This window comes from Dromiciops gliroides, chromosome 1 (assembly GCF_019393635.1).
Source record: "Dromiciops gliroides isolate mDroGli1 chromosome 1, mDroGli1.pri, whole genome shotgun sequence".
In the NCBI taxonomy this organism is placed as follows: Eukaryota; Metazoa; Chordata; class Mammalia; order Microbiotheria; family Microbiotheriidae; genus Dromiciops; species Dromiciops gliroides.
In genome coordinates this window covers 664,936,916-664,963,952 of record NC_057861.1, presented here as the reverse complement: position 1 = coordinate 664,963,952, position 27,037 = coordinate 664,936,916, and the positions used below count along the sequence as shown (strand labels likewise).

Sequence of the window (27,037 nt, the reverse complement as noted above, 5' to 3'; positions counted from 1 at the left end):
AATTCCAGGAGACTGGGGTCATGAAAACAAAGAGTATTTAGGAGAGGGTGATGGTGTCAAAGGTTATGAAGAGATCAAGCAGGATGAGGATGGAGAAAAAAGTCATTAGATTTGGCAATTAAGTGAACACAGGTACTTGGAGAAAGCAGTTTCAATTTAATAATGAGTCTGGAAACCAGATTATAGAGGGTTTAGAATAATAAAGGGGAGAGGAAGTGACAACAACAAGTAGATGCTTTTCTCAAGGAGTTTAATTAAGAAATAGAAGAAAATAAAGGATGGTTGCTAGCAGAGATAACCTAATCAAGAAAGGGCTTTCTAAGGATTGGAGAGACAAAAGCAGCAAGGAATCAGCCAGTACAGGAGGAATCAGGATTCTCTACTAGGAATCTTCAAACAGAGGCTCAGTGATCACTTCTACTGGATATAGAAAAGCAAATCCCTATTCAGATACAATTTTCCCTGAAGCTCTGAACATCCAAAACTCTAGGACATAGTAACTTTTTCTTTTTCTTATTACCATTGGAGAAAGAAATGACCAAGTTTAAAAATAGATCCACCAAATAGCTAAAACTAATAACCATAAGGTTGCTATTATAATCATAATGCTTATATAATATATTGTGAATGGTTATCATACTATTATTATTATTATTGGATTAGTGCTTATTCCTCTGAGTATCTTTTAATAAATTCACATGAAAGTTGTAAAGTAGAAGAAATTCAATAATTAGGAATTGGGCTTTTTGGTGGGCTAATAGCAAAAATCTGATTGTTCTAAAAAAACAAAACAAAAACCAAACAGACCCCATTTGAGCCTAGACAGATTTTTGTTTCTTGGTTTGTGACTAGCATGGGTACCTCTCAGTGTGGAAATTCCATTTATTAGAAGGAGATTGGCAATCTTCCTGTAATTTATTAATTTTAGGAAGCTGTGACCTGCACCCAGGTCCTGCTGATTTCAAGGCCAGCCTTCAATCCACTATGCCATGCTGTCCCTACCAAGAAGAGATTGCTTTGGGGCAGCTAGATGGCTCAGTGGATGGAGCACCGGCCCTGGAGTCAGGAGTACCTGAGTTCAAATCCAGCCTCAGACACTTAACCCTGGGCAAGTCACTTAACCCCAATTGCCTCACAAAAAAAAAAAAAAGAAGAAGAGATTGCTTTAGCTAAAAAGCAACTGAGCAGCTCTTAATTTGTACCCAGATGGTGGTAAAGCCAACCATGTTTTGAAGACCACTGTCCAACTCTATCCATTATGAGTCATACACATACCACAAGTACTTGGCTACACACAGTTGTGCAATATGTTGTATTTAACTTTTGCTGTCATCACAAACAAATCAATTGACTTTCTCAGAAAAACATTCCCCCCCCAGCAGAAATTTGACACCTTTCTTGTGTTATTGGAAGGAGGAAACTCCATATGTAGTAGGAAAGATATATTATAGTACACTGCCGAAGATGAAATACACAAACTAGGAACTGAAAAAAAAAATCCAAATTGTTATTGTTATGCACATATTAGTTGAGCTGTTCTTTGAAAGAGACATCCCATACCATTCACAAATGGCAGAATACCTTCTTTTATTTGGAATGAAATTGTTTTGTTATAAGGTATCAAGGGCAGGGAACCTACAGCTTGGAATAGGTCTCAGCCAGATCTGATGCTAAATCGGGGGACTAATGTATGTGTATATCCATTGTAATTAATGACAATTTGTGTTCCCTGTTTTTAGTTTAATGATTAGATAGCTGGTTGTTGATATTTCAAAAACCTACAAAATCAAAGGCTTTTTCTAAATCAGCCTGAATGGATTTTCATTTTCCTGTGGGTATGTGGTCTTCATTACTGTATGTCTTCTCTACTAAATTATGTTTCACAAAGGAATTAGAACAGAAAGCTAATGTGATCTTGGGCTTCACAGAAAGGCATACTATCTGTATTGAGAAATATGATAGCTCTATGGTACTCTGCTCTGTTTGGACACTGCCTGGAATGTCATGTTCCAGTATGGGCACTATATTTTAGGACAGATAATTCGTAAGGTAGATAGCAGCCAGAGATTAGCTAAGATGAAAAAGGACCTTATGATCATGTCCTGTGAGGATCCCTTGAAAAAACTGGAGATGTTTATCCTGGAGAACAACCTGATATCCACCTACAAAAATATTGGACAGCTGTCATGGGGAAGAGAGATCAGACTTGTTAGGCTCTGCTCCAGAAGGCAGAACTGGGAAAAATGAATACAAGTCACGAAGAGGCAAATTTAAGCTTAATGTAAGCAAAGACTTCCTAACAATTAGAGCTATCAAAAAGCAGATTGAGTTGCCTTGGGAGTTGTTAAGATTTTCTTTCCATTGCAGTTTTCAGGCAAAGACCGGATGATCACTTGTCAGGTATATGGCAGAGGGGATTTTTAAATTATGAATTGGACTAGAATAGATGGGATCTCAGGGTCTTTCCAACTCTGAGATTTTGTGGCCTTTGACTTATCTTTGTATCCCCCTCAATGGCTAGCACAAATGCCTTGCACAAAGTAGGATCAATTGTCTGTTGAATGAACAAATGTGCATGATACAAGTACTCCCCTATAACCTCTCATGGAGATGAAAAGCATCCAAGCAAACAATAGAAGAAAGAAAATAAGCCATCTGTCACAAGGTTAGGAGCCTTGATCATTGTTGGCAAGGCAAATGAATCCCAATTCTGGTGCTCCTGGCCACAAAGAACTGAGACATTTAAAATTGAAGAGTTCAGAGAGGCAGCTAGGTGGCGCAGTGGATAGAGCACCAGCCCTGGATTCAGGAGGACCTGAGTTAAAATCTGACCTCAGACACTTAACACTTACTAGCTGTGTGACTTTGGGCAAATCACTTAACCCCAATTGCCTCACCAAAAAAAAAAAAAAATGAAGAGTACAGCTGGGTTATGCCTTCAGACTTGTTGAAAGAGTTGACAACTCTAAAACCTCGAAGTTGGAAGCTTTTTAGACCCTTGGGCAATGTCCCCCAAATTCCCCCAGGTATAACCTATTGTCTCCTTTCAGTATGCATTCAGTCTTTGTATGAATATTTTACCAGGATCTTATTGGATCTAAACCCTCATACAAAGACATTAAGAGGCATCCTATTATTTCACTGAAAATTAATCTTAGGTGCTCCCTCTTTTTTGGGGGAAAATGAGTGGGTGAATGAATGAGTGTGTGTGTGTGTGTGTGTGTGTGTGTGTGTGTGTGTGTGTGTGTGTGTGTGTGTAAAAGTGATTTACTGAGTCTGATCTGCTAAGAAGTTCTAATGTCAAAGTCAAAATATCCAGAATTCATAAGACATTTATGAATGACATTCATCTAGTCCTGGTGGAGAATATGGAAGAATCTTGGTATCCAAATGGTATCCTGCCTGCCACTAGTCCGCAGGTTAAGAATTGTTAAGGCACTTCACCCCTAAACCCCTCACTTTCCCAATGAATACTTCTCTACCCAATGTTAAACAAAAAAAGAAAGTAAGTGAATCAAAAATATATGGCTAAGTGTAGCCATACCCAAGAAGTGACTTTTACAACATCCAGAAAGGCTTTTCTCAGCATTTTATATCAATTTGGGCTTATAGTTAGATCGGAGGCTGGAGAAGAGCCCAACGTGCCTCACTAGATTAGGCTCTATCACATAGGCCCTCTCATTCTTGTCCTGCAGAAAGGAATAGAGAGCCATGTCCTTGGCAAAGCCATTGCGGCAGTATATCTCGGCTAGATAGCTCACTGTCCGCTGGGCTGAAGAGGCAGGGAAAAGCATGGCAGGAGTGCAGCACTCTGTTGTGGGGACCACGTTGTAGAGGCCGGGGGCCAGCCGCCGAAGCTCCAGCAGGTAGTGCCGGCCCACCAGCTCTGCCAGCCCCATGCTGTACAAGGAGAAGAAAAGGACAATGCGGTAGCTCAGTCCCGGGAGGTTGGCAATCTTGACATATGCCCAACCAAGCAAGGGCCCCAGGAACATCCCCACACCAAACCACTCCAGAATCCTCATGGGCTCTGGGTTGAAGTAGCGCTGGAGCCTCTCAGGATGATAAAGCTTCAGGTAGAGGGCATTTTTGAGGTGCGGCTCGGAGAATCTAGTTTCCAAGAGATGCTGTAAGACACTAAAGATCTGCTCTTCAGGAATGGCATCATCTTCCACCATCAGGATATATTCTGGGTTGTAGTTCTGCAGGGATTTCTGAAGGCAATAGACATAGTCCTGCTTCTCTTTCTCAAACGCATTCCTGAAGACATTTCTGCTAATGTTTGCCCCCTTGGTACCCGTGAATCTGCTGGTTACAGGGATGAAATTGGCCAGCAGCCTGGCATCCTGGTGTCTGGGCCCCGAATCCACATCACACAGGAAGAGCTGATGACTTAGGCACGGCTGACCACACTGCTGAAGGAGGCGATGGAACTTAGATGCCACCTGCAAGACATAGTGGAACTCAGGCTGTCGGTACACTGTAATGATGGTGATCAGGAGCCAGGGCCGTGAGGGGACCTGCCTGCCTTTGGGCAGGGTGATGTTGAGGGCCTGGAGTGTCTTAAAGTAGTGGAGTGCAGCCTCCCCTTCCTTCATGCTTTGCTTCAAGAACTCCTCACTCATCTGGTTCAGGTGCCAGTGGCGTGCATAGAAGTAAGAGTGGAGGAGGTGATGGCAAGTCAGAGGGGCCAAAATGCCAAATGTTATGATTGTCAAGAAGAAGAAATGGAGAGCAGGGCTGGACCAGGAGAGCAGCCGCAGCTTGTGGAAGAACATCATGGTGGAAGGAGTGGCTGCTCTGGTTTAGTCACATTTCTGCAGCTTTTGGTCCCAGAATCATCTGATAATAGAAAAGAGGTCATGCTCAATAAGATCCACACCTAAAAAGGAAAAAGGTAGAGAATGGCAGAATAAGGTCAAAAAGAAACAGGCCTGGGGCAGCTAGGTGGCGCAGTAGATAAAGCACTGGCCCTGGATTCAGGAAGACCTGAGTTCAAATCCAGCCTCAGACACTTGACACTAGCTGTGTGACCCTGAACAAGTCACTTAACCTTCATTGCCCTACTCCACCCTCCCCCCCCCCCCAAAGTGACAGGGCTTTAAGAAGAATGTGGACTAAATTCAGAACATACTGTTAAACAAGGAAGGGACACGAAGTGGGGTGGTCACCACTCTTTAGTATGTGGAAAGCTATAACTTGAGTCAGTACGTGACTACATCGGGAGTAAATTACTACATGAGAATAATTCAGCTTTGCCAAATAGCAAAGGGTGGCACAGGGAAGGGGTGAGGAGGAGAAGACGGCTTCAGAAGGAAACAAATGAATCCAGAAAAAGTTACGATGCTATGGGGCAGGATTTTAAGAGAAATGACAAACAAGACTGTCAGCACTAACATAGTATTTCTTTGATCAACATTGGTACCTGCTAAAATTTTACAGGCTGGAAAAATCTACCAATGACTACTACCAATAATAGTCATTAGCCCTAAGTGCTGAGGAAATTGTGGAAGTGTTCACTGAAGTCACTTTGATTTCTCTCCTAAGAGTGAGGGGGCAACTCCCAGTAAGTCCCAAGTCTTAAGCCACTGTAGGGAGAGTCCTATGTGTTCTAGGAAGGTGTAGGGACCATGCTTCCTTCTGAGAGAGGAAGTTTGATTTTCTTTGCCTTTTTCTTCTATTCACAATTATCTCTTTCACATAGCAGGGGTTCAGGGTGAAGAGCTTCCACAATCTGGAAAATTCATGTAAAATTTTTTGTTCCTCCCTTCATACCAGAGAAGTCTGAATTTGTTTTTTTTTTTCTTTTATGGGGTATTTATGGTACCTTATTATAACATGTGGGTTAAGTATTTGGTCATAGACACTCTGTTGTCTATTGGCCTTCTTGTGTTATCTGTAGTCCCCACGAAATTCCCCCTCCCCCCAAATTCCCATTTAATTTCTTATACCAAGCTGTGATATATTGAAATTGTGATGGGGAAAGTCACAATGTGGAAGAGATAACTACTGTCTTTGGGTGGAGATCATAATTTCAAGCCCAAGACAGGTCCTTGTTAAGTACTAAGCATGCAGTACCTCTAATAAACTTTTAAAAATGCTCTTTATTTTCTGAATATTATGCAAAACTCCATATATGTTATCAATTATGATTTCTGGCAGTATATGTTACTGTTACTGTAGAATATCTGTACCACATTGATTATTTTGAGAGTCCTTCCTATATGGTACTAGGGATGCAAGTGAAAGGACAGTGCTTATGCCTCCCTGGGACTCCAGATATCATTCTGGCTTGGAGTATGGACAATGAACTCCAAAGTGCAATCCAGCTGATTTACTGGGAATAGAAAATTTTAAATTTGAAAATATGTGAGGAGGAGAGTATAATAGGGGGCCTGGCCAATGAGGGCCCCATCTCTAGAACATGCACTACACAGGAATCATGGACTTTAGTGTCTCCTAAAACAATGAGCAGAAACATTAGGAGACTTATATAAGCTGATACAGTGCAGTTGGTAAAACAATAACAAATTATTCAATGATTACAAAATACAAAGAAAACAACTAATAAGAAGCTGTTGAATTTAGGTTACTTGTAATGATAAATATAATTCCTAGAGAACTGATGATGAAATATATTCCTTTCTTTCAATAAAGAAGTGGGAGACTACAGATGTGAATATATGTTGTCAGAAGTAGTCATTGCGGGGGCAGCTAGGTGGCGCAGTGGATAAGGCACCAGCCCTGGATTCAGGAGGACATGTGTTCAAATCTGGCTTCAGACACTAGACACTTACTAGCTGTGTGACCCTGGGCAAGTCACTTAACCCTCATTGTCTCCCCCCCCACAAAAAAGTAATCATTTTATCAGTTGATTTGGCTTAAATATTTTTCTTTGTTTAGAAGGGAACTAAATATTTAAGGCAGGGTGAGGGGTTTAAGGAGAAAGTACTACATCTATAAAAAAAATTTTAAAGAAAAACATTAAAAAAAAAATAAAACAGATGCCTCACCTCAAGTAAGTAGTTTATTCACCTTCCCTTTCATATTCTTTAGATATGAAATAGAATGGTATCTGCTCCTGATCATTTACACATGCAGTTTAGAACATGAGATATAAACTCTGAATGTGGCTAGAATGAAAGTATCTCTAAGTAGAGGTGAGCACAGGGATTATACCTGGGATTTCATTGGTATATAGAACTCAAAGGGGAGGAAACATCTGTTAGTAATGCAGGTTGGATTATTCCATGATTTAACCTCTAGGCAACTCTATTAAAATTATAAATAATAGCGGCTACCATTCCCAGAGCAAAGTAAAAGCAACATAGAACTTTAAAAAAAAAAAAAGACTGATGCTAAAATTCGGAACCTCTTCAAGACCAGGTGGACTTTGAAAATACTGATGGTATGGAGAAGAAGTGAGCTCCCTGTTTGGTGACTGGCAGGGAGCCAGAGTAACTTGGCTTCCCAGGAAGGACCCCAACTTGCTGAAGGAACGCAAAATGTGAGGCAGTAACAGAAATCCCACAGCTAAGAACTCATCTACTGACAAAGCCCAATGGTAATTGGTCTGTAAACCAGGACTTCTCAAACTTTTTAGTTTTGGGAGCCTTAAATCCTATTAAAAATTATTGCAGATCCCAAATAGCTTTTGTTTATGTGGGACACACACACACACACACACTATAGTAAATATGTACATGTATGCTTATCATAATAGAAATTAAAATATAGAACTATAAGTGAAAATAGTTTTGACCTCCTAGACCCCCTGAACCTCTGCTCTAAACTACTATGAATGACAGATGGAAATGGACTACTCTGGTCAAGGAAATTAGTAGACACAGGAGATTGTGTCTTTGAAATGCAATGATGAGATAGTCTGAAGACAGTCTATGTTATAGATTGTATATTACTTAAAAATAGGGAATGTGCCTTATTTAATTTCGGTATCTTTCCTAACATCTATCACCGTGGTGATAAAACAAATACAAATAAAATTCAGTATTGGATGTGAGGCACAAAAACTTGTTTCCTACCAGAAGGTTTTTGAAAGAATTAATGCAGAAGGCTCTGAACTGGATTTTAAAGGAAGGATTCATTGTCAACAGATGGAGATGGGGGTGGGTTGTTCCATGTGTGTGTATGAGCATTTAATAAAATATCGATGAAGTCACCGAACATATCCATTTTTGGGGGGGGGGGGCGGGACAGTGGGGGTTAAGTGACTTGTCCAGGGTCACACAGTGTCTGAGGCCGGATTTGAACTCAGATACTCCTGAATCCAGGGCCGGTGCTTTATCCACTGTGCCACCTAGCTGCCCCCTAACATATCAATTTTTTAAAAAAAATCAATAAAAAACTCCACACTGCATTTATTTCTGCTGTTCACTTTCTTAGAGCTTTTTCTCCATCCATGTTTTTTGAATGATAATTTAAATTTTTTATTTCCCCAAGTTACATGTAAAAACAAATTTTCATATCAATTTTTAAAACTTTGTGTTCCAAATTCTCTTCCTCCCTCCTTCCCCACACCCCCTTGAGAACTCAAGCAATTCAATATAAGTTATACCTATGCAGTCAGGCAAAACATGAGACCAAAAAAACTTTAGAAATAGAAACTAACAAAAACAAAAATTATACTTCAATCTGTATTCATATACCATCAGTTCTTTCTCTGTAGGTGGAATGCATTTTATAAGTCCTTCTGATAGCATCCTGCTCCTCGTTTCTTACAGCACAATAGTGTTCCATCCTAATCTCAGCTTCAATTTTTTTTTCAGTTACTATTGCTAACTGTATTTCCTTTCATCCTCTTCCCTCCCCTTGATTTTACTCTATTTCCTGTCTTCTTTCACCCTATCCCTCCTCAAAAGTGTTTTTTCCATCTATGTTTATAAGTAACTTTGGGTCTACTTCAGGATAGGCAATCTAGAGAGGCAGAGAAAGTATTTTTTCTTTTAATAAAACCTCTGAGGGACAGCTAGGTGGTGCAGTAGATAAAGCACCGGCTCTGAATTCAGGAAGATATGAGTTCAAATCCGGCCTCAGACACTTGACACCTACCTACTAGCTGTGTGACCCTGGGCAAGTCACTTAACCCTCACTGCACAGCAAAAAAGTTAATAAATAAATTAAAAATAGGGGCAGCTAAATGACGCAGTGGTAAAGCACCAGCCCTGGATTCAGGAGGACCTGAGTTCAAATCTGGCCTCCAACACTTGACATTTACTAGCTGTGTGACCCTGGGCAAGTCACTTAACCCTCATTGCCCTCAAAAAAAAAAGAAAGGAAAGAAAGAAAAAATAGAACCTCTGAACCCAAGCATTTACTGCAATTCCTATTCCCGTACACTTTGTTCCAGCCAAACTATACTACTACTACTACCACTACCACCGCCACTACTACTACCAGCAACTCCCAGTCTCAGTACAGATACTTACCTACCTCCAGATAAGTCATTCTCTAGGTCTAGAACAGATTCCCTCCGTGTTCTATCTCGGGAAGTTCTTCTTTTGGGGCCTTCCCACCTCCATGCTTTGTAGAGATGTATCCTACCCATACAGATGCACAGACACTGAACATCCTACCCCCATTTCCATCTGTTGAAATCCAAACCTTCCTTCAAAATTCAGCTCTGAGCCTTCTGCATTAACTCTTTTACAAGCTTTCCTACTGAAAACAACTCCTCCTGCATCACACCCAATATAGAATGGTTTTTGGTTTTGTCTTATACAATAATCATATTCTAATTTGAATTAATGTGTTTAATATGTCACATGTAAATTTACAGCTCTACTTATAGTATCTCTGGACTGTAAATCTATGAAGTCAGTCAGCCAACCGTATATTTATATTTATGTATATTTATGAAGCATTTACTATGTGCCGGGTATTGTGCCAACAACTAGAGATACTAAGAAATGCAAAAATATGATCCCTGCCCTCAAGGAGTTTCACATTCTAATAAGGGAGGTGACATGCAAATAACATATAACATACAGTGTAAATGTAAGGTAATCTTAGAGGAAGGGACTACCAGTGTGGGGCACTGAGAAATGCATTTTGAAGATTAAATTTGAGCCATGTCTTGAAGAAAGCCAGGAGAAAGAGGTAGGGGCAGGAGGAGGGGGAGATACAATTCAGGACAGTATGTGCCAAGGCACAGTGCCAGAAGTATCATGTGTAACAATCAGCAAGAATGCCATTGTTTCTGCATTGTAGAGTATGTGGAAGGTAATCAAGTGTAAGGAGACTGGAAAGGTAATTAAGGGGTCAGGGTGCAAAGGGTTTTGAATGTCGAACAGAGCATTTTATATCTGATCCTGGAGGGAATAAGTTTTGAATAGGGGGTGATACCTGAACTTTAGGATAATCATCATAGTGGCTGAGTTGAGGATGGACTGGAGTAGGGAGAGATCTGAGGCAGGGAGACAGGTTAGCCCATTACAAAAGATGAGATGAGAAGGGCCTTTACTAAGTTAGTGGCCATTTGAGAGAAGGGAATGGACACAGGAGATGCTGTTGATGCAGAAATGACTGGCTATGTGGGGAGAGTGTCAGCCAGAACTTGACAGCATCAGGGTTGTCTCAGCAGGTCATGAAGGACCCATGGGAAGAGTGTACAATGATAATCTATGCAAAGCATTTGTAAACTTTAAAACATGTAAGAATATTTTGAACTACTGGCCTAATTTGGGGGCTAATCTGACTGGAGGACTAATCTGGGGACTTTTGACTATTTAGCTATCTGACTGCTATGAATTTAATATGGGCTGTTTATAAAGTTCCACCACACTGCTCCCAAATTGATAAGAAAAATATTAAGAAGCCTCTTACCTAAATAATCAAAACAGAGTTTGTTTATGAGATACTATTTAAAATTAAGAATACAGGGAAATAAAATGTACAATCTGACTGCGTTGGTTGTGGTGTCTCTTTCACCTGCTGGGCCTGGAACTTTTTTAATACAATAAGGGCCCTAGCAGCCTCTTGCCTTAGGGTATGTTCCACTTTCACTACTCAGGTCCTTTATTCTAACTCTGAGCCCCTTTCACTTTGTCTATCCCCCTGCTTCTAACTTTCCTCTCCTTACTGTTCTCTTAATCTTCCCTTTCTCCAACCTGTACCCTGTGCTGACCACTTCTGTGCTCTCTGCTGCCTCCTGTTCTGTTTGTCTGCTCCATCAGTCTTGTCCTTCGGCCTCTTCCTGTGTACCAACGGACCTTCTTCTAACTGGAAAGCCGTTTCTCACTTTCTCTAGCGTCCTTGTAGCAACCTCCCTGTCTGTCTTCTTCAACCTTTGCCGCCCCTCTAATCTTGTCAGCCTCTCCCTTTTTGTTCTTGTCCACAGGCCCCCCAAGTCTAATTCCCAGGTCTATATATATTTTCCTTTTCTCCACTCAAATCTCGGGGCTTTTTTTTCCACCCCCAAACACCCCAAGCTAATCTGCCAGCCAGGGCTGCAGCTGGGGCTGGGGTGACGTTTGAGCATCACGTGCCTCAGCGCAGGCTATGCCAGAGCCCGGCCTGGACAAGCCCAGGATCTCTGGGATAGATCCGCTCAGGTAGGAGGGAGCTGGGGGGCTTCTCTCCCCACCCCCTTCTCATACAGCCCACAGGGCTTTTTGGCTCAGCTGAAACGGAGGGGGAAGGGCACCAGCACCTCCCACACAGAAGAGACCCTGAGGGCGTAAGGCTTTCTAATCTCAGCCCAAAGGTAGGGTCCCCAAATCAAAATAAATTTCCACAAACACTACAAAAATGTCAAATTATTATTACATCTATATCAGGATCACTCACTCAAATGATAAGGATACAACTTAATCTGCAGAAGGACTAGATACATCCTTGGGGAAGGGTCTTGAGGTGCCCAGAAAAGGGATAATCCTGAAGGAAGCACCATCCTCCTGCCCTGGTCTCAAGCTATGCTGGGCTCTCAGCCACTCCTCCATTTCTTTGTGTGGGGCCATGCCTCAATGCAGAACAGGCTTGACCAGGGATGACCAGGTGTTTTATAGGTAGGGTTTTGCTCAGGCCTATCTAATTGGTTCCCAAACTCCAATTCCAGAAGCAGACAGGTGCCAACATCTCAACAATGACAAAGATTTCTATTCCACTTTTGTAAAACGGCTAGTTGTGGTAGTTCTGTGTAATACAGGCACAGAGACTGCAGGTATGGTAATGGTAATGGTTCTCCAAGAACACCCCCTTCCCCCCACCCTAACCAACCCCCCCACCCACACTGGTCCACTTGGAAACAAATGGAGAACACTTTGTTGTTCAGCTGTGTCCGACTCTTTGAAGACCTAATAGCACGACGATGCTGTCCATGGTGTTTTCTTGGCAAAGATACTGGAGTGGTTTGCCATTTCCTCACCTCTCAAATGAGGAAATTGCCTCTATTAAGGCAGGTCAGCACTTTCTTACTTCTAGTCTAGAGCCTAGCCTAAACTATGGGTTGTGTCAGTGAATGTGGGGGTCATGAAAAAACTGGCAAAAGTAAAAGGTTATGCATACCTATTTATATACCTATATACCTGGGCTCATGTAAAAATTTTTCAGGTGAAACAGGGTTGTGAGTGAGAAAAGTTTAAGAAGACCTGATGATGAGAGGTGAAGTGATTTGCCCAGGGTCATACAGAGAGTATGTCAGAGGTAGAACTAGAACCTATGTCTTGTTATCATCGAGGCCCACTCTCTATCCCCTACCCCATGCTGTTTCTTTTGGGTGTTTGATATTGACCAGAAACATCTGCCTCCCTTTAAGTCCCACCCACTGGTGCTAATTCTGTCTTTTGGAACGCCCCAAAGCAATTCCACTCTCTTCTACAGCAGTGATTAAGTAGGGCATGCATACCGCCCTGTATATAAAAGATTATCCACTGAGTCATGCAAAGAAAACATCAGAACCGAGGACAATAGCACAATTATTCAATGGATCAATAAACATTTATTAAGAACCTGTTCTGTGCCAGACACTGTGCTAAGGACTAGATTCAGAACCCTTGGAACTCCTGCTTCCCTCTCTGTCTGCCTGTACCTGGCATAGGCCAGGCTGGGATAGACATTCAACCAAGCACACCCTTCTCCCGGCAGACAGTCAATCATTCCCACCCAACCTGGTCTTCAGTCCCTTCCCCCCACCTACCCCTCCCCATCAGCAGCAACAGCACACACCTTGATGTATCCCCTTTCATGAGCTCCCAGGGCTGCCTACCTGGGATTTTCTCTTCCTCCACCCCTGGGAAAACAAAGTAGGCTCTAGCAGAGCCTGGGAGGAGTGATAGCCAGGATACTGAAAAGGAGCAGGCATAGCAGTGTTAAGTAAACAGCAGCTGTGGCTGCTAATGGGCTTGGGGATCAAGTAACCAAGCACAGAGCTCTCTGATCTGCAGTTCTCCTTCAAGAAACCAATCCCCCACCCCTACAGGATCACTTGGAAGCAAATGGAGAACATCTTGTTGTTCAGCCATGTCTGACTCTTTGGGACTCAATGGACCACAGCACGCCAATGCCGTCCACCAAGTTTTCTTGGCAAAGATACTGGAATGGTTTGCCATTTCTTTCTCCAGTGGAGTGAGGCAAACAGAGGTTAAGTGACTTACCCAGGGTCACATAGCTAGTAAGTGTGTGAGGTCAAATTTGAACTCAGGTCTTCCTGACTCTAGACCCAGTGCTCTATCCACTAAGCCATCTAGCTGCCCCTACATCTAGATGAAGAACATCTACTATCATAAAAATAGGGCCTGAGTATCTTATGTTCTGCCACTGCCCCTGCCCTGCCCCCAGGCCCTCCCCCCATACCTAGACCAACTACCTTGGGACTTGACCTCCTGATACCAAGTCCCTCCTTCCTGACAACAGGGATGATGGAAAGTCATTAACCCAATTTCAACAAGTCTTTGCATAAGTAGTTGATGGGATAGAAAAATGAGTATTGCCATTTATTGAGTGCAGCCAATAAGGTGCTGCTTCTGCTTGGCTCTCTCTATCCCCATGAGGCATTTTTTTAAGCTATGACATTCATAAAAAACAGGTATTGAAAAAACTTAGAACCAGACCACTGAAACTGTATCACAAAGTGTTTACCAAGATTTCCAATAATAATGAAGCATATTCAGTTGCATTGATCTCACAAAATGGGTAGAAACTAGAAAGAGGAAATTCTAGGTTTACCAAAGAGAAGACTTTCTATCAAATGGTGCTAATCAGCTAATTCACTGGCATAGGAAAACTTCTCTACCCATGTGGAATAGAAATTATTCCTCAGTTTACCTTTTAGAGATTTGACAAAAGCACTGCAAACTTCAGATGATGTGCCCAAGGTCACCCACCAGAAGGTGTTGGAGGCTAGACTTAAACCTAGGTGTTCCTGACTGAGGCTGGCTTTCTATTCACAAGACAGGGCAACTCATTAACAATTAAGCTAGCTAAAAGTGGAATGAGGTCATCATTTAAAGGCTGGATGACCATTTCTCAGGCATGCTCTGGAAGGGATTTTTGCTTAGAGATAGTTGAACTAGATGGAAAAGGAGGGAATAAGTGTGTGTCTGTGTGTGTGTATAAATTAATTTATGAACTCCCTGTTGTGCAGTCATCCCTCAAAATTTACAGGTTTCACGTTCACAGTTTTGGTTATTCATGGGTTGGCCATCGATAATTAAATGGGAATTTTTGGAGTTTTGCCACATACTGCAGAAAACTGCAGGTGGCACATATATGTAAAGAAAACTTTTTGAAAATTCGTAAATTATAAATGCATGAATATTGTATGTTATTAATTTATTTTTATAATTTACTACCATAAGTATGCATATATACATATATATATATATATTTACTATAAACAGTTAAATTTTGTTAAAAAGTTTCAGTGTGCTAAAGAACTACAGGCTACTCAGTCTTTTGGGGAACGCCACTTCTTTGTTTCTCTACAATACAGACACAGTCATGTGATTTTTTTCCCCACAGTGATCTCTGTATCTTTTTGTTAGGAGAAGAAAATCTGCGAAGTAGTTGCTGCAGCTACATATCTATCTCCTGTAGAAACTGCAACTTTTTAAAAATAGATGCGGTGTGCCGACTTGTTTTTTGTGTTAAATAAACATGATCTGAATTATTAAAAATAAAAGCTTGGGGTGGAGCCTGGAGTTGTTTGTAGTTTTTCACATTCTCAGGGGTTCTATGCCCCTAACCTCCGTGCAAATTGAGGGATTATTGTGCGTATACACATAAACACATACATGCATACACACATGTTACATACATGTATACACATAGCCTATTATATGCTAGAAGCTTTATAAGTATTATCTCATTCGATTCTCAGAACTTGGGAGGTAGATGCTATTATTATTCCCATTTTACAGGTGAGGAAACTGAGGCAAGGAGGTTAATTGATTGCCCACGGTCACACAGCTAGTAATTATTTAAGGCAATATCTGGGGGCAGCTAGGTGGAGCAGTGGATAGAGGACCGGCCCTGGATTCAGGAGGACCTGAGTTCAAATCCAGCCTCAGACACTAAACACTTACTAGCTGTGTGACCCTAGGCAAGTCACTTAACCCCAACTGTCTCACTTAAAAAAAAAAAAAGACAATATCTGAACCAAGGTCTGCTTGATTCCGGGCCCAGCATTATATCCAATGTCACAGCTACCTCAGCCAAATTGCCTGTGATGTCTCTTCAAATTATGAGTCTGGGATCTTTCCTTTCTAATTGGTATCCGCTCCTCAAGTCTTTCCCCACAGATGCCAAAGTTTTCTTTAAATCCAGATCCCACCCTATCACTCTTCTACTCAACAAACTAAAGCTTTCTATTGGCTCACAGATAAAATATAAACCCCTCAATTTAGCTTTTAAAGTGCAACACCCTGGCTTCCATTCAGCAGGATGCTAAGAAAAGGACAACAGGAATAAAGGTGGATATTGAGTTAATCTGCAGTTGGGGTTTTCTGTGTTAATTCATGAGGACACATGTATGACTAGAACTCTCTCAGAAAATTCCCTATCACCGAGATTTATAGCTCTCTTGACAACTCACATTATTAGGGAAGGAAAAAAAAATTAAAACCATCGTCTTTCAAGAGATCAGTAAAACTAACCCTGTAGCATGGATGAGGACGCAAGTTCAATGCAGACCTATTACTGCAGAAGTTGTTTGTCTTTCGTTCTCAAAGAGGACCATGACATCAGGGTGACTTGAAGGGAATTGGATTTAAGTGAGGGAGGGCTGTGCAAGGTCACCAACTTCACTCTCTCCTCCTGAGCCATCTGGGTTCAGTGGTAAGATACCCATCAGGATGACTGGAGATGGCCCCAGATGTTTAAGGCAGTTGGGGTTAAATGACTTGCCCAGGATCACACAGCTAATAAGTATCTGAGGTGACATGTGGACTCAGGTCCTCCTGACTCCAGGGCCTGTGCTCTATCCACTGTGCCATCTAGCTGCCCCTACTGCTAGAGACTTCAGAACTATAAAAAATATTATTTGGAAGACTTTTTTTTCTTGAATTACAATATTTTTTTAAAGGAACTGGAATTCCATTCTCTTGTATTGTGGTGGAAATCAAGAGTGGACAGAAAGATTTCAACCAGACAAAAAGGTTTCAGCCTAATCCAGAAGTCTAAACAAACTTAACTGAGAAAACGCAAAAGAATTTTTTGTTTGTTTTTGAAATAACATATTGAGGGAAATGTTAGTTTTAGCAAAAAAGTTTGTATATTTACCTGATTAATTCTCTAGGGCAGAGCATAGTGATGACATGAATGGAATTGGACTCAAGACTGCTAAAGTTGCCTGCTAATCCAGATGAAAGTTATTTGTCCTGTCAGAAAATAGAAATTCAAAATGTACACCACCAATCTCGACTACATTATATTTTTAGAAAATGTCTCCTGAGAGTAATTTGGTTTTCAAATCTGGTCATATCTACATTAGGAAAATTATTCATAGAGTATAGTAACCATTCCCTTGTTGTTCTGATCCCAGTATAATGCACCTCTTTTATCTTTTTATCTGCTGAACACTGACTGGCATTTATTCTCAGGGCCACTTTAAGCTCAGCCCAAACTTCTCCCTCAGTTATTATTATTTTTTGTTTGTTTTTTTGGTTTTTTTTTAGTGAGGCAATTGGGTTTAAGTGACTTGCCCAGGGTCACACAGCTACTAAGTGTCAAGGATCTAAGGCTGGATTTGAACTCAGGTCCTCCTGAATACAGGGCCGGTGCTCTATCCACTGCACCACCTAGCTGCCCCCTCCCTCAGTTATTTTAAACTTTCCTTTTGTCTATTTGTTTTCCTCTGACATTTCTGCATTTTATTTCAGGATTTCAATTCAGAGAAGTTACCTTTCTCAGTTCATCTGTACTACTGTAACAATTGGAGTGATGCTACCTGCTAGAGAGTTATTGTAGGAAAGCTCTGCCATGAGGAGAAGGCCTCTGAGGGCAAGCCATGTGGCTTGGGAGGTCAGTTCCTTGTCGTCAGGAAGTGATGTTTGATGTTTCTGGTTGAGACAAGAGCCTTCTGGGAGGAAGAAGGAAGTGTTGGGTCTTTTTTTTTGTTCCTGACCTCCCTATGGCAGGTCGGATGATGGGGTCTCTTAGAAATAGTTAGATTTTTATCTTTCTCTCTGATCATTAGATCCTAGTGCTCTTTAATAAATACTTAAGGGGCAGCTAGGTGGCACAGTGGATAGAGCACTGGCCTTGGATTCAGGAGGACCTGAGTTCGAATCCTGCCTCAGACACTTGACACTTACTAGCTGTGTGACCCTGGGCAAGTCACTTAACCCCAATTGCCTCACCAAAAAAAAAAAAAAAAACCCAACCAACCAAACAAAAAAAGCCCTTAAAAGTCTAAACTCTTAGGGGCAGCTAGATGGCGCAGTGGATAGAGCACCGGCCCTGGAGTCAGGAGGACCTGAGTTCAAATCCAGCCTCAGACACTAAACACTTACTAGCTGTGTGACCCTAGGCAAGTCACTTAACCCCAACTGTCTCACTTAAAAAAAAAAAAAAGACAATATCTGAACCAAGGTCTGCTTGATTCCGGGCCCAGCATTATATCCAATGTCACAGCTACCTCAGCCAAATTGCCTGTGATGTCTCTTCAAATTATGAGTCTGGGATCTTTCCTTTCTAATTGGTATCCGCTCCTCAAGTCTTTCCCCACAGATGCCAAAGTTTTCTTTAAATCCAGATCCCACCCTATCACTCTTCTACTCAACAAACTAAAGCTTTCTATTGGCTCACAGATAAAATATAAACCCCTCAATTTAGCTTTTAAAGTGCAACACCCTGGCTTCCATTCAGCAGGATGCTAAGAAAAGGACAACAGGAATAAAGGTGGATATTGAGTTAATCTGCAGTTGGGGTTTTCTGTGTTAATTCATGAGGACACATGTATGACTAGAACTCTCTCAGAAAATTCCCTATCACCGAGATTTATAGCTCTCTTGACAACTCACATTATTAGGGAAGGAAAAAAAAATTAAAACCATCGTCTTTCAAGAGATCAGTAAAACTAACCCTGTAGCATGGATGAGGACGCAAGTTCAATGCAGACCTATTACTGCAGAAGTTGTTTGTCTTTCGTTCTCAAAGAGGACCATGACATCAGGGTGACTTGAAGGGAATTGGATTTAAGTGAGGGAGGGCTGTGCAAGGTCACCAACTTCACTCTCTCCTCCTGAGCCATCTGGGTTCAGTGGTAAGATACCCATCAGGATGACTGGAGATGGCCCCAGATGTTTAAGGCAGTTGGGGTTAAATGACTTGCCCAGGATCACACAGCTAATAAGTATCTGAGGTGACATGTGGACTCAGGTCCTCCTGACTCCAGGGCCTGTGCTCTATCCACTGTGCCATCTAGCTGCCCCTACTGCTAGAGACTTCAGAACTATAAAAAATATTATTTGGAAGACTTTTTTTTCTTGAATTACAATATTTTTTTAAAGGAACTGGAATTCCATTCTCTTGTATTGTGGTGGAAATCAAGAGTGGACAGAAAGATTTCAACCAGACAAAAAGGTTTCAGCCTAATCCAGAAGTCTAAACAAACTTAACTGAGAAAACGCAAAAGAATTTTTTGTTTGTTTTTGAAATAACATATTGAGGGAAATGTTAGTTTTAGCAAAAAAGTTTGTATATTTACCTGATTAATTCTCTAGGGCAGAGCATAGTGATGACATGAATGGAATTGGACTCAAGACTGCTAAAGTTGCCTGCTAATCCAGATGAAAGTTATTTGTCCTGTCAGAAAATAGAAATTCAAAATGTACACCACCAATCTCGACTACATTATATTTTTAGAAAATGTCTCCTGAGAGTAATTTGGTTTTCAAATCTGGTCATATCTACATTAGGAAAATTATTCATAGAGTATAGTAACCATTCCCTTGTTGTTCTGATCCCAGTATAATGCACCTCTTTTATCTTTTTATCTGCTGAACACTGACTGGCATTTATTCTCAGGGCCACTTTAAGCTCAGCCCAAACTTCTCCCTCAGTTATTATTATTTTTTGTTTGTTTTTTTGGTTTTTTTTTAGTGAGGCAATTGGGGTTAAGTGACTTGCCCAGGGTCACACAGCTACTAAGTGTCAAGGATCTAAGGCTGGATTTGAACTCAGGTCCTCCTGAATACAGGGCCGGTGCTCTATCCACTGCACCACCTAGCTGCCCCCTCCCTCAGTTATTTTAAACTTTCCTTTTGTCTATTTGTTTTCCTCTGACATTTCTGCATTTTATTTCAGGATTTCAATTCAGAGAAGTTACCTTTCTCAGTTCATCTGTACTACTGTAACAATTGGAGTGATGCTACCTGCTAGAGAGTTATTGTAGGAAAGCTCTGCCATGAGGAGAAGGCCTCTGAGGGCAAGCCATGTGGCTTGGGAGGTCAGTTCCTTGTCGTCAGGAAGTGATGTTTGATGTTTCTGGTTGAGACAAGAGCCTTCTGGGAGGAAGAAGGAAGTGTTGGGTCTTTTTTTTTGTTCCTGACCTCCCTATGGCAGGTCGGATGATGGGGTCTCTTAGAAATAGTTAGATTTTTATCTTTCTCTCTGATCATTAGATCCTAGTGCTCTTTAATAAATACTTAAGGGGCAGCTAGGTGGCACAGTGGATAGAGCACTGGCCTTGGATTCAGGAGGACCTGAGTTCGAATCCTGCCTCAGACACTTGACACTTACTAGCTGTGTGACCCTGGGCAAGTCACTTAACCCCAATTGCCTCACCAAAAAAAAAAAAAAAACCCAACCAACCAAACAAAAAAAGCCCTTAAAAGTCTAAACTCTTAGGGGCAGCTAGATGGCGCAGTGGATAGAGCACCGGCCCTGGAGTCAGGAGGACCTGAGTTCAAATCCAGCCTCAGACACTAAACACTTACTAGCTGTGTGACCCTAGGCAAGTCACTTAACCCCAACTGTCTCACTTAAAAAAAAAAAAAGACAATATCTGAACCAAGGTCTGCTTGATTCCGGGCCCAGCATTATATCCAATGTCACAGCTACCTCAGCCAAATTGCCTGTGATGTCTCTTCAAATTATGAGTCTGGGATCTTTCCTTTCTAATTGGTATCCGCTCCTCAAGTCTTTCCCCACAGATGCCAAAGTTTTCTTTAAATCCAGATCCCACCCTATCACTCTTCTACTCAACAAACTAAAGCTTTCTATTGGCTCACAGATAAAATATAAACCCCTCAATTTAGCTTTTAAAGTGCAACACCCTGGCTTCCATTCAGCAGGATGCTAAGAAAAGGACAACAGGAATAAAGGTGGATATTGAGTTAATCTGCAGTTGGGGTTTTCTGTGTTAATTCATGAGGACACATGTATGACTAGAACTCTCTCAGAAAATTCCCTATCACCGAGATTTATAGCTCTCTTGACAACTCACATTATTAGGGAAGGAAAAAAAAATTAAAACCATCGTCTTTCAAGAGATCAGTAAAACTAACCCTGTAGCATGGATGAGGACGCAAGTTCAATGCAGACCTATTACTGCAGAAGTTGTTTGTCTTTCGTTCTCAAAGAGGACCATGACATCAGGGTGACTTGAAGGGAATTGGATTTAAGTGAGGGAGGGCTGTGCAAGGTCACCAACTTCACTCTCTCCTCCTGAGCCATCTGGGTTCAGTGGTAAGATACCCATCAGGATGACTGGAGATGGCCCCAGATGTTTAAGGCAGTTGGGGTTAAATGACTTGCCCAGGATCACACAGCTAATAAGTATCTGAGGTGACATGTGGACTCAGGTCCTCCTGACTCCAGGGCCTGTGCTCTATCCACTGTGCCATCTAGCTGCCCCTACTGCTAGAGACTTCAGAACTATAAAAAATATTATTTGGAAGACTTTTTTTTCTTGAATTACAATATTTTTTTAAAGGAACTGGAATTCCATTCTCTTGTATTGTGGTGGAAATCAAGAGTGGACAGAAAGATTTCAACCAGACAAAAAGGTTTCAGCCTAATCCAGAAGTCTAAACAAACTTAACTGAGAAAACGCAAAAGAATTTTTTGTTTGTTTTTGAAATAACATATTGAGGGAAATGTTAGTTTTAGCAAAAAAGTTTGTATATTTACCTGATTAATTCTCTAGGGCAGAGCATAGTGATGACATGAATGGAATTGGACTCAAGACTGCTAAAGTTGCCTGCTAATCCAGATGAAAGTTATTTGTCCTGTCAGAAAATAGAAATTCAAAATGTACACCACCAATCTCGACTACATTATATTTTTAGAAAATGTCTCCTGAGAGTAATTTGGTTTTCAAATCTGGTCATATCTACATTAGGAAAATTATTCATAGAGTATAGTAACCATTCCCTTGTTGTTCTGATCCCAGTATAATGCACCTCTTTTATCTTTTTATCTGCTGAACACTGACTGGCATTTATTCTCAGGGCCACTTTAAGCTCAGCCCAAACTTCTCCCTCAGTTATTATTATTTTTTGTTTGTTTTTTTGGTTTTTTTTTAGTGAGGCAATTGGGTTTAAGTGACTTGCCCAGGGTCACACAGCTACTAAGTGTCAAGGATCTAAGGCTGGATTTGAACTCAGGTCCTCCTGAATACAGGGCCGGTGCTCTATCCACTGCACCACCTAGCTGCCCCCTCCCTCAGTTATTTTAAACTTTCCTTTTGTCTATTTGTTTTCCTCTGACATTTCTGCATTTTATTTCAGGATTTCAATTCAGAGAAGTTACCTTTCTCAGTTCATCTGTACTACTGTAACAATTGGAGTGATGCTACCTGCTAGAGAGTTATTGTAGGAAAGCTCTGCCATGAGGAGAAGGCCTCTGAGGGCAAGCCATGTGGCTTGGGAGGTCAGTTCCTTGTCGTCAGGAAGTGATGTTTGATGTTTCTGGTTGAGACAAGAGCCTTCTGGGAGGAAGAAGGAAGTGTTGGGTCTTTTTTTTTGTTCCTGACCTCCCTATGGCAGGTCGGATGATGGGGTCTCTTAGAAATAGTTAGATTTTTATCTTTCTCTCTGATCATTAGATCCTAGTGCTCTTTAATAAATACTTAAGGGGCAGCTAGGTGGCACAGTGGATAGAGCACTGGCCTTGGATTCAGGAGGACCTGAGTTCGAATCCTGCCTCAGACACTTGACACTTACTAGCTGTGTGACCCTGGGCAAGTCACTTAACCCCAATTGCCTCACCAAAAAAAAAAAAAAAAACCCAACCAACCAAACAAAAAAAGCCCTTAAAAGTCTAAACTCTTAGGGGCAGCTAGATGGCGCAGTGGATAGAGCACCGGCCCTGGAGTCAGGAGGACCTGAGTTCAAATCCAGCCTCAGACACTAAACACTTACTAGCTGTGTGACCCTAGGCAAGTCACTTAACCCCAACTGTCTCACTTAAAAAAAAAAAAAAGACAATATCTGAACCAAGGTCTGCTTGATTCCGGGCCCAGCATTATATCCAATGTCACAGCTACCTCAGCCAAATTGCCTGTGATGTCTCTTCAAATTATGAGTCTGGGATCTTTCCTTTCTAATTGGTATCCGCTCCTCAAGTCTTTCCCCACAGATGCCAAAGTTTTCTTTAAATCCAGATCCCACCCTATCACTCTTCTACTCAACAAACTAAAGCTTTCTATTGGCTCACAGATAAAATATAAACCCCTCAATTTAGCTTTTAAAGTGCAACACCCTGGCTTCCATTCAGCAGGATGCTAAGAAAAGGACAACAGGAATAAAGGTGGATATTGAGTTAATCTGCAGTTGGGGTTTTCTGTGTTAATTCATGAGGACACATGTATGACTAGAACTCTCTCAGAAAATTCCCTATCACCGAGATTTATAGCTCTCTTGACAACTCACATTATTAGGGAAGGAAAAAAAAATTAAAACCATCGTCTTTCAAGAGATCAGTAAAACTAACCCTGTAGCATGGATGAGGACGCAAGTTCAATGCAGACCTATTACTGCAGAAGTTGTTTGTCTTTCGTTCTCAAAGAGGACCATGACATCAGGGTGACTTGAAGGGAATTGGATTTAAGTGAGGGAGGGCTGTGCAAGGTCACCAACTTCACTCTCTCCTCCTGAGCCATCTGGGTTCAGTGGTAAGATACCCATCAGGATGACTGGAGATGGCCCCAGATGTTTAAGGCAGTTGGGGTTAAATGACTTGCCCAGGATCACACAGCTAATAAGTATCTGAGGTGACATGTGGACTCAGGTCCTCCTGACTCCAGGGCCTGTGCTCTATCCACTGTGCCATCTAGCTGCCCCTACTGCTAGAGACTTCAGAACTATAAAAAATATTATTTGGAAGACTTTTTTTTCTTGAATTACAATATTTTTTTAAAGGAACTGGAATTCCATTCTCTTGTATTGTGGTGGAAATCAAGAGTGGACAGAAAGATTTCAACCAGACAAAAAGGTTTCAGCCTAATCCAGAAGTCTAAACAAACTTAACTGAGAAAACGCAAAAGAATTTTTTGTTTGTTTTTGAAATAACATATTGAGGGAAATGTTAGTTTTAGCAAAAAAGTTTGTATATTTACCTGATTAATTCTCTAGGGCAGAGCATAGTGATGACATGAATGGAATTGGACTCAAGACTGCTAAAGTTGCCTGCTAATCCAGATGAAAGTTATTTGTCCTGTCAGAAAATAGAAATTCAAAATGTACACCACCAATCTCGACTACATTATATTTTTAGAAAATGTCTCCTGAGAGTAATTTGGTTTTCAAATCTGGTCATATCTACATTAGGAAAATTATTCATAGAGTATAGTAACCATTCCCTTGTTGTTCTGATCCCAGTATAATGCACCTCTTTTATCTTTTTATCTGCTGAACACTGACTGGCATTTATTCTCAGGGCCACTTTAAGCTCAGCCCAAACTTCTCCCTCAGTTATTATTATTTTTTGTTTGTTTTTTTGGTTTTTTTTTTAGTGAGGCAATTGGGGTTAAGTGACTTGCCCAGGGTCACACAGCTACTAAGTGTCAAGGATCTAAGGCTGGATTTGAACTCAGGTCCTCCTGAATACAGGGCCGGTGCTCTATCCACTGCACCACCTAGCTGCCCCCTCCCTCAGTTATTTTAAACTTTCCTTTTGTCTATTTGTTTTCCTCTGACATTTCTGCATTTTATTTCAGGATTTCAATTCAGAGAAGTTACCTTTCTCAGTTCATCTGTACTACTGTAACAATTGGAGTGATGCTACCTGCTAGAGAGTTATTGTAGGAAAGCTCTGCCATGAGGAGAAGGCCTCTGAGGGCAAGCCATGTGGCTTGGGAGGTCAGTTCCTTGTCGTCAGGAAGTGATGTTTGATGTTTCTGGTTGAGACAAGAGCCTTCTGGGAGGAAGAAGGAAGTGTTGGGTCTTTTTTTTTGTTCCTGACCTCCCTATGGCAGGTCGGATGATGGGGTCTCTTAGAAATAGTTAGATTTTTATCTTTCTCTCTGATCATTAGATCCTAGTGCTCTTTAATAAATACTTAAGGGGCAGCTAGGTGGCACAGTGGATAGAGCACTGGCCTTGGATTCAGGAGGACCTGAGTTCGAATCCTGCCTCAGACACTTGACACTTACTAGCTGTGTGACCCTGGGCAAGTCACTTAACCCCAATTGCCTCACCAAAAAAAAAAAAAAAACCCAACCAACCAAACAAAAAAAGCCCTTAAAAGTCTAAACTCTTAGGGGCAGCTAGATGGCGCAGTGGATAGAGCACCGGCCCTGGAGTCAGGAGGACCTGAGTTCAAATCCGGCCTCAGACACTTAACACTTACTAGCTGTGTGACCCTGGGCAAGTCACTTAACCCCAATTGCCTCACTAAAAAAAAAAAAAAAAAAAAGTCTAAACTCTTGCTAAAGCTTCTTACTGGCGACCACTCATTAGATTTTTTTTAGACAGTATAGCTAGATAGAAACTTTACACTAAGTAGTTGTGAACATTGTTTCAGCTGAGTCTGCATTACTTGATCTAAAAGATCAAATTCTTGACTATTTTAAATTACTTTCTCCAATTTAAAAATTTGTGCCCCTGCCCTGAACCCTTGGCTACCAACATTAAATATACTTAATTAAACATCAATAAGCTAATAAAATATCCAGAGGAAAGCAATCAGGAATGGGGAGAATTACAAATTCATGCCACATGAAAAATGGTTAAATGAAAGTCAGGATATTTAACTTATTTTTGTTGTTGTTTGTTTTTTTGCTGGGGGCAATGAGGGTTAATCTAGGAGATACATGATCATTGTTTTCAAGTATTTAAAAACTATCACATAGGGGCAGCTAGATGGCACAGTGGTTAAAGCACCGGCTCTGGAGTCAGGAGTACCTGAGTTCGAATCTGGCCTCAGACACTTAACACTTACTAGCTGTGTGACCCTGGGCAAGTCACTTAACTCCCACTGTCCCGCAAAAAAAAAACAAAACAACAAAACAAAACTATCACATGGAGGAGAGATCAGACTTATTCTGCTTAGTTTTGGAAAGCTAAACAAGGACAATGGGCAAAATCTGCAAAGAGATAAATTTAGGCTTAAAGGGCAGAACTTCTTAATGATTAGAGCTAGCTAAGAATGGGGCTATCTCAGGAGGTAGGTCTCCCCATCATTGCAAGATCTTTAAGCAAGGGGTTTGGGACCCCTTGCCTGATAGGTGAACAAGGGATGCTTGATCAACTATGAGTTGGATTAGATAGCCTCTGATGTCCCTTCAAACTGAGATTTTTATTGCTGATAAAAAATGTCGAAATAAAGACAACTAGGGGCAGCTAGGTGACGCAGTGATAGAGCATTGGCCCTGGATTCAGGAGGATCTGAGTTCAAAACCGAACTCAGACACTTGACACTTACTAGCTATGTGACCCTGGGCAAGTCACTTAACTCCAACTGCCTCACACACAAAAAATAAATAAATAAAGACACTGAGACATCATTTCAGGAAAGCAAAGAACCACTGCACAATTGATTATTTATTAAGCACCTACTCTATGCCTGGCACTGACCTAGACACAAAAGATACAAGCACAAAGAATGAAACAAACCCTAACCCCCAAGGAGCTGCAATACAATACTCATGAGATGATTTTTTTTTCCTATTTTTTCTACTCCATTCCTTAAGATTGTTAACATGTTTGAAATTCTGGCTTTACTCAAGTCTTATTAATTGAATACGAATGCACAAAGATAATAAAGTTGTATCAAAGACATACCATTGTGAAACATATACCCTGTATCCACCTTAGTTATTCAGTAGATCTTGTTATGATCAATATCAGAAGATACCACAGTCCAATCTTTGCTCTAAGCTGTTCTGAATACCAGGTAACACGTCTGATTATCTATAAAGGAGAAGGAAAAAAATCAGTAAGTATGATAAGTTTGCCATAATTAATGCAATATAAGCAAACCCGGCTATACCCACCATTATATGATTCAGCCACTCTCCTACGTATAATCTGAAAGAAAATTTGTTTCATTAAATGGAGCGAAAGTCTGTCACACACTCTTTTAAGGCCTGTTAAACGATGACAGGTGCAATCTATTTCAGAGCATCTGGCATGTGGTT

The 27,037-nt window shown here is 41.1% G+C and overlaps 1 protein-coding gene across 9 annotated transcripts in view; it reads right to left on the bottom strand.

Moving 5' to 3' along the window:
• Nucleotides 1-1,298: 1,298 nt before the first annotated feature.
• PGAP4 (post-GPI attachment to proteins GalNAc transferase 4) overlaps nucleotides 1,299-27,037 on the bottom strand; it is a 46,056-nt gene continuing 20,317 nt past the window's right edge. For 2 of the 9 annotated variants that reach the window (XM_043977350.1, XM_043977348.1), the window contains exons 2-4: nucleotides 26,894-26,927; nucleotides 26,682-26,810; nucleotides 1,299-4,882 (exon numbers count right to left, since the gene is read on the bottom strand). In XM_043977350.1, the coding sequence (XP_043833285.1) occupies nucleotides 3,591-4,781 (1,191 nt within the window). In that variant the 5' untranslated portion in view covers nucleotides 4,782-4,882; nucleotides 26,682-26,810; nucleotides 26,894-26,927 and the 3' untranslated portion in view covers nucleotides 1,299-3,590. Of the gene's footprint in view, nucleotides 4,883-13,222; nucleotides 13,313-16,734; nucleotides 16,843-24,014; nucleotides 24,115-26,681; nucleotides 26,811-26,893; nucleotides 26,928-27,037 lie in introns of those variants that run through there. The other 7 variants (XM_043977352.1, XM_043977347.1, XM_043977351.1 and 4 more) reach the window with 6 other exon arrangements.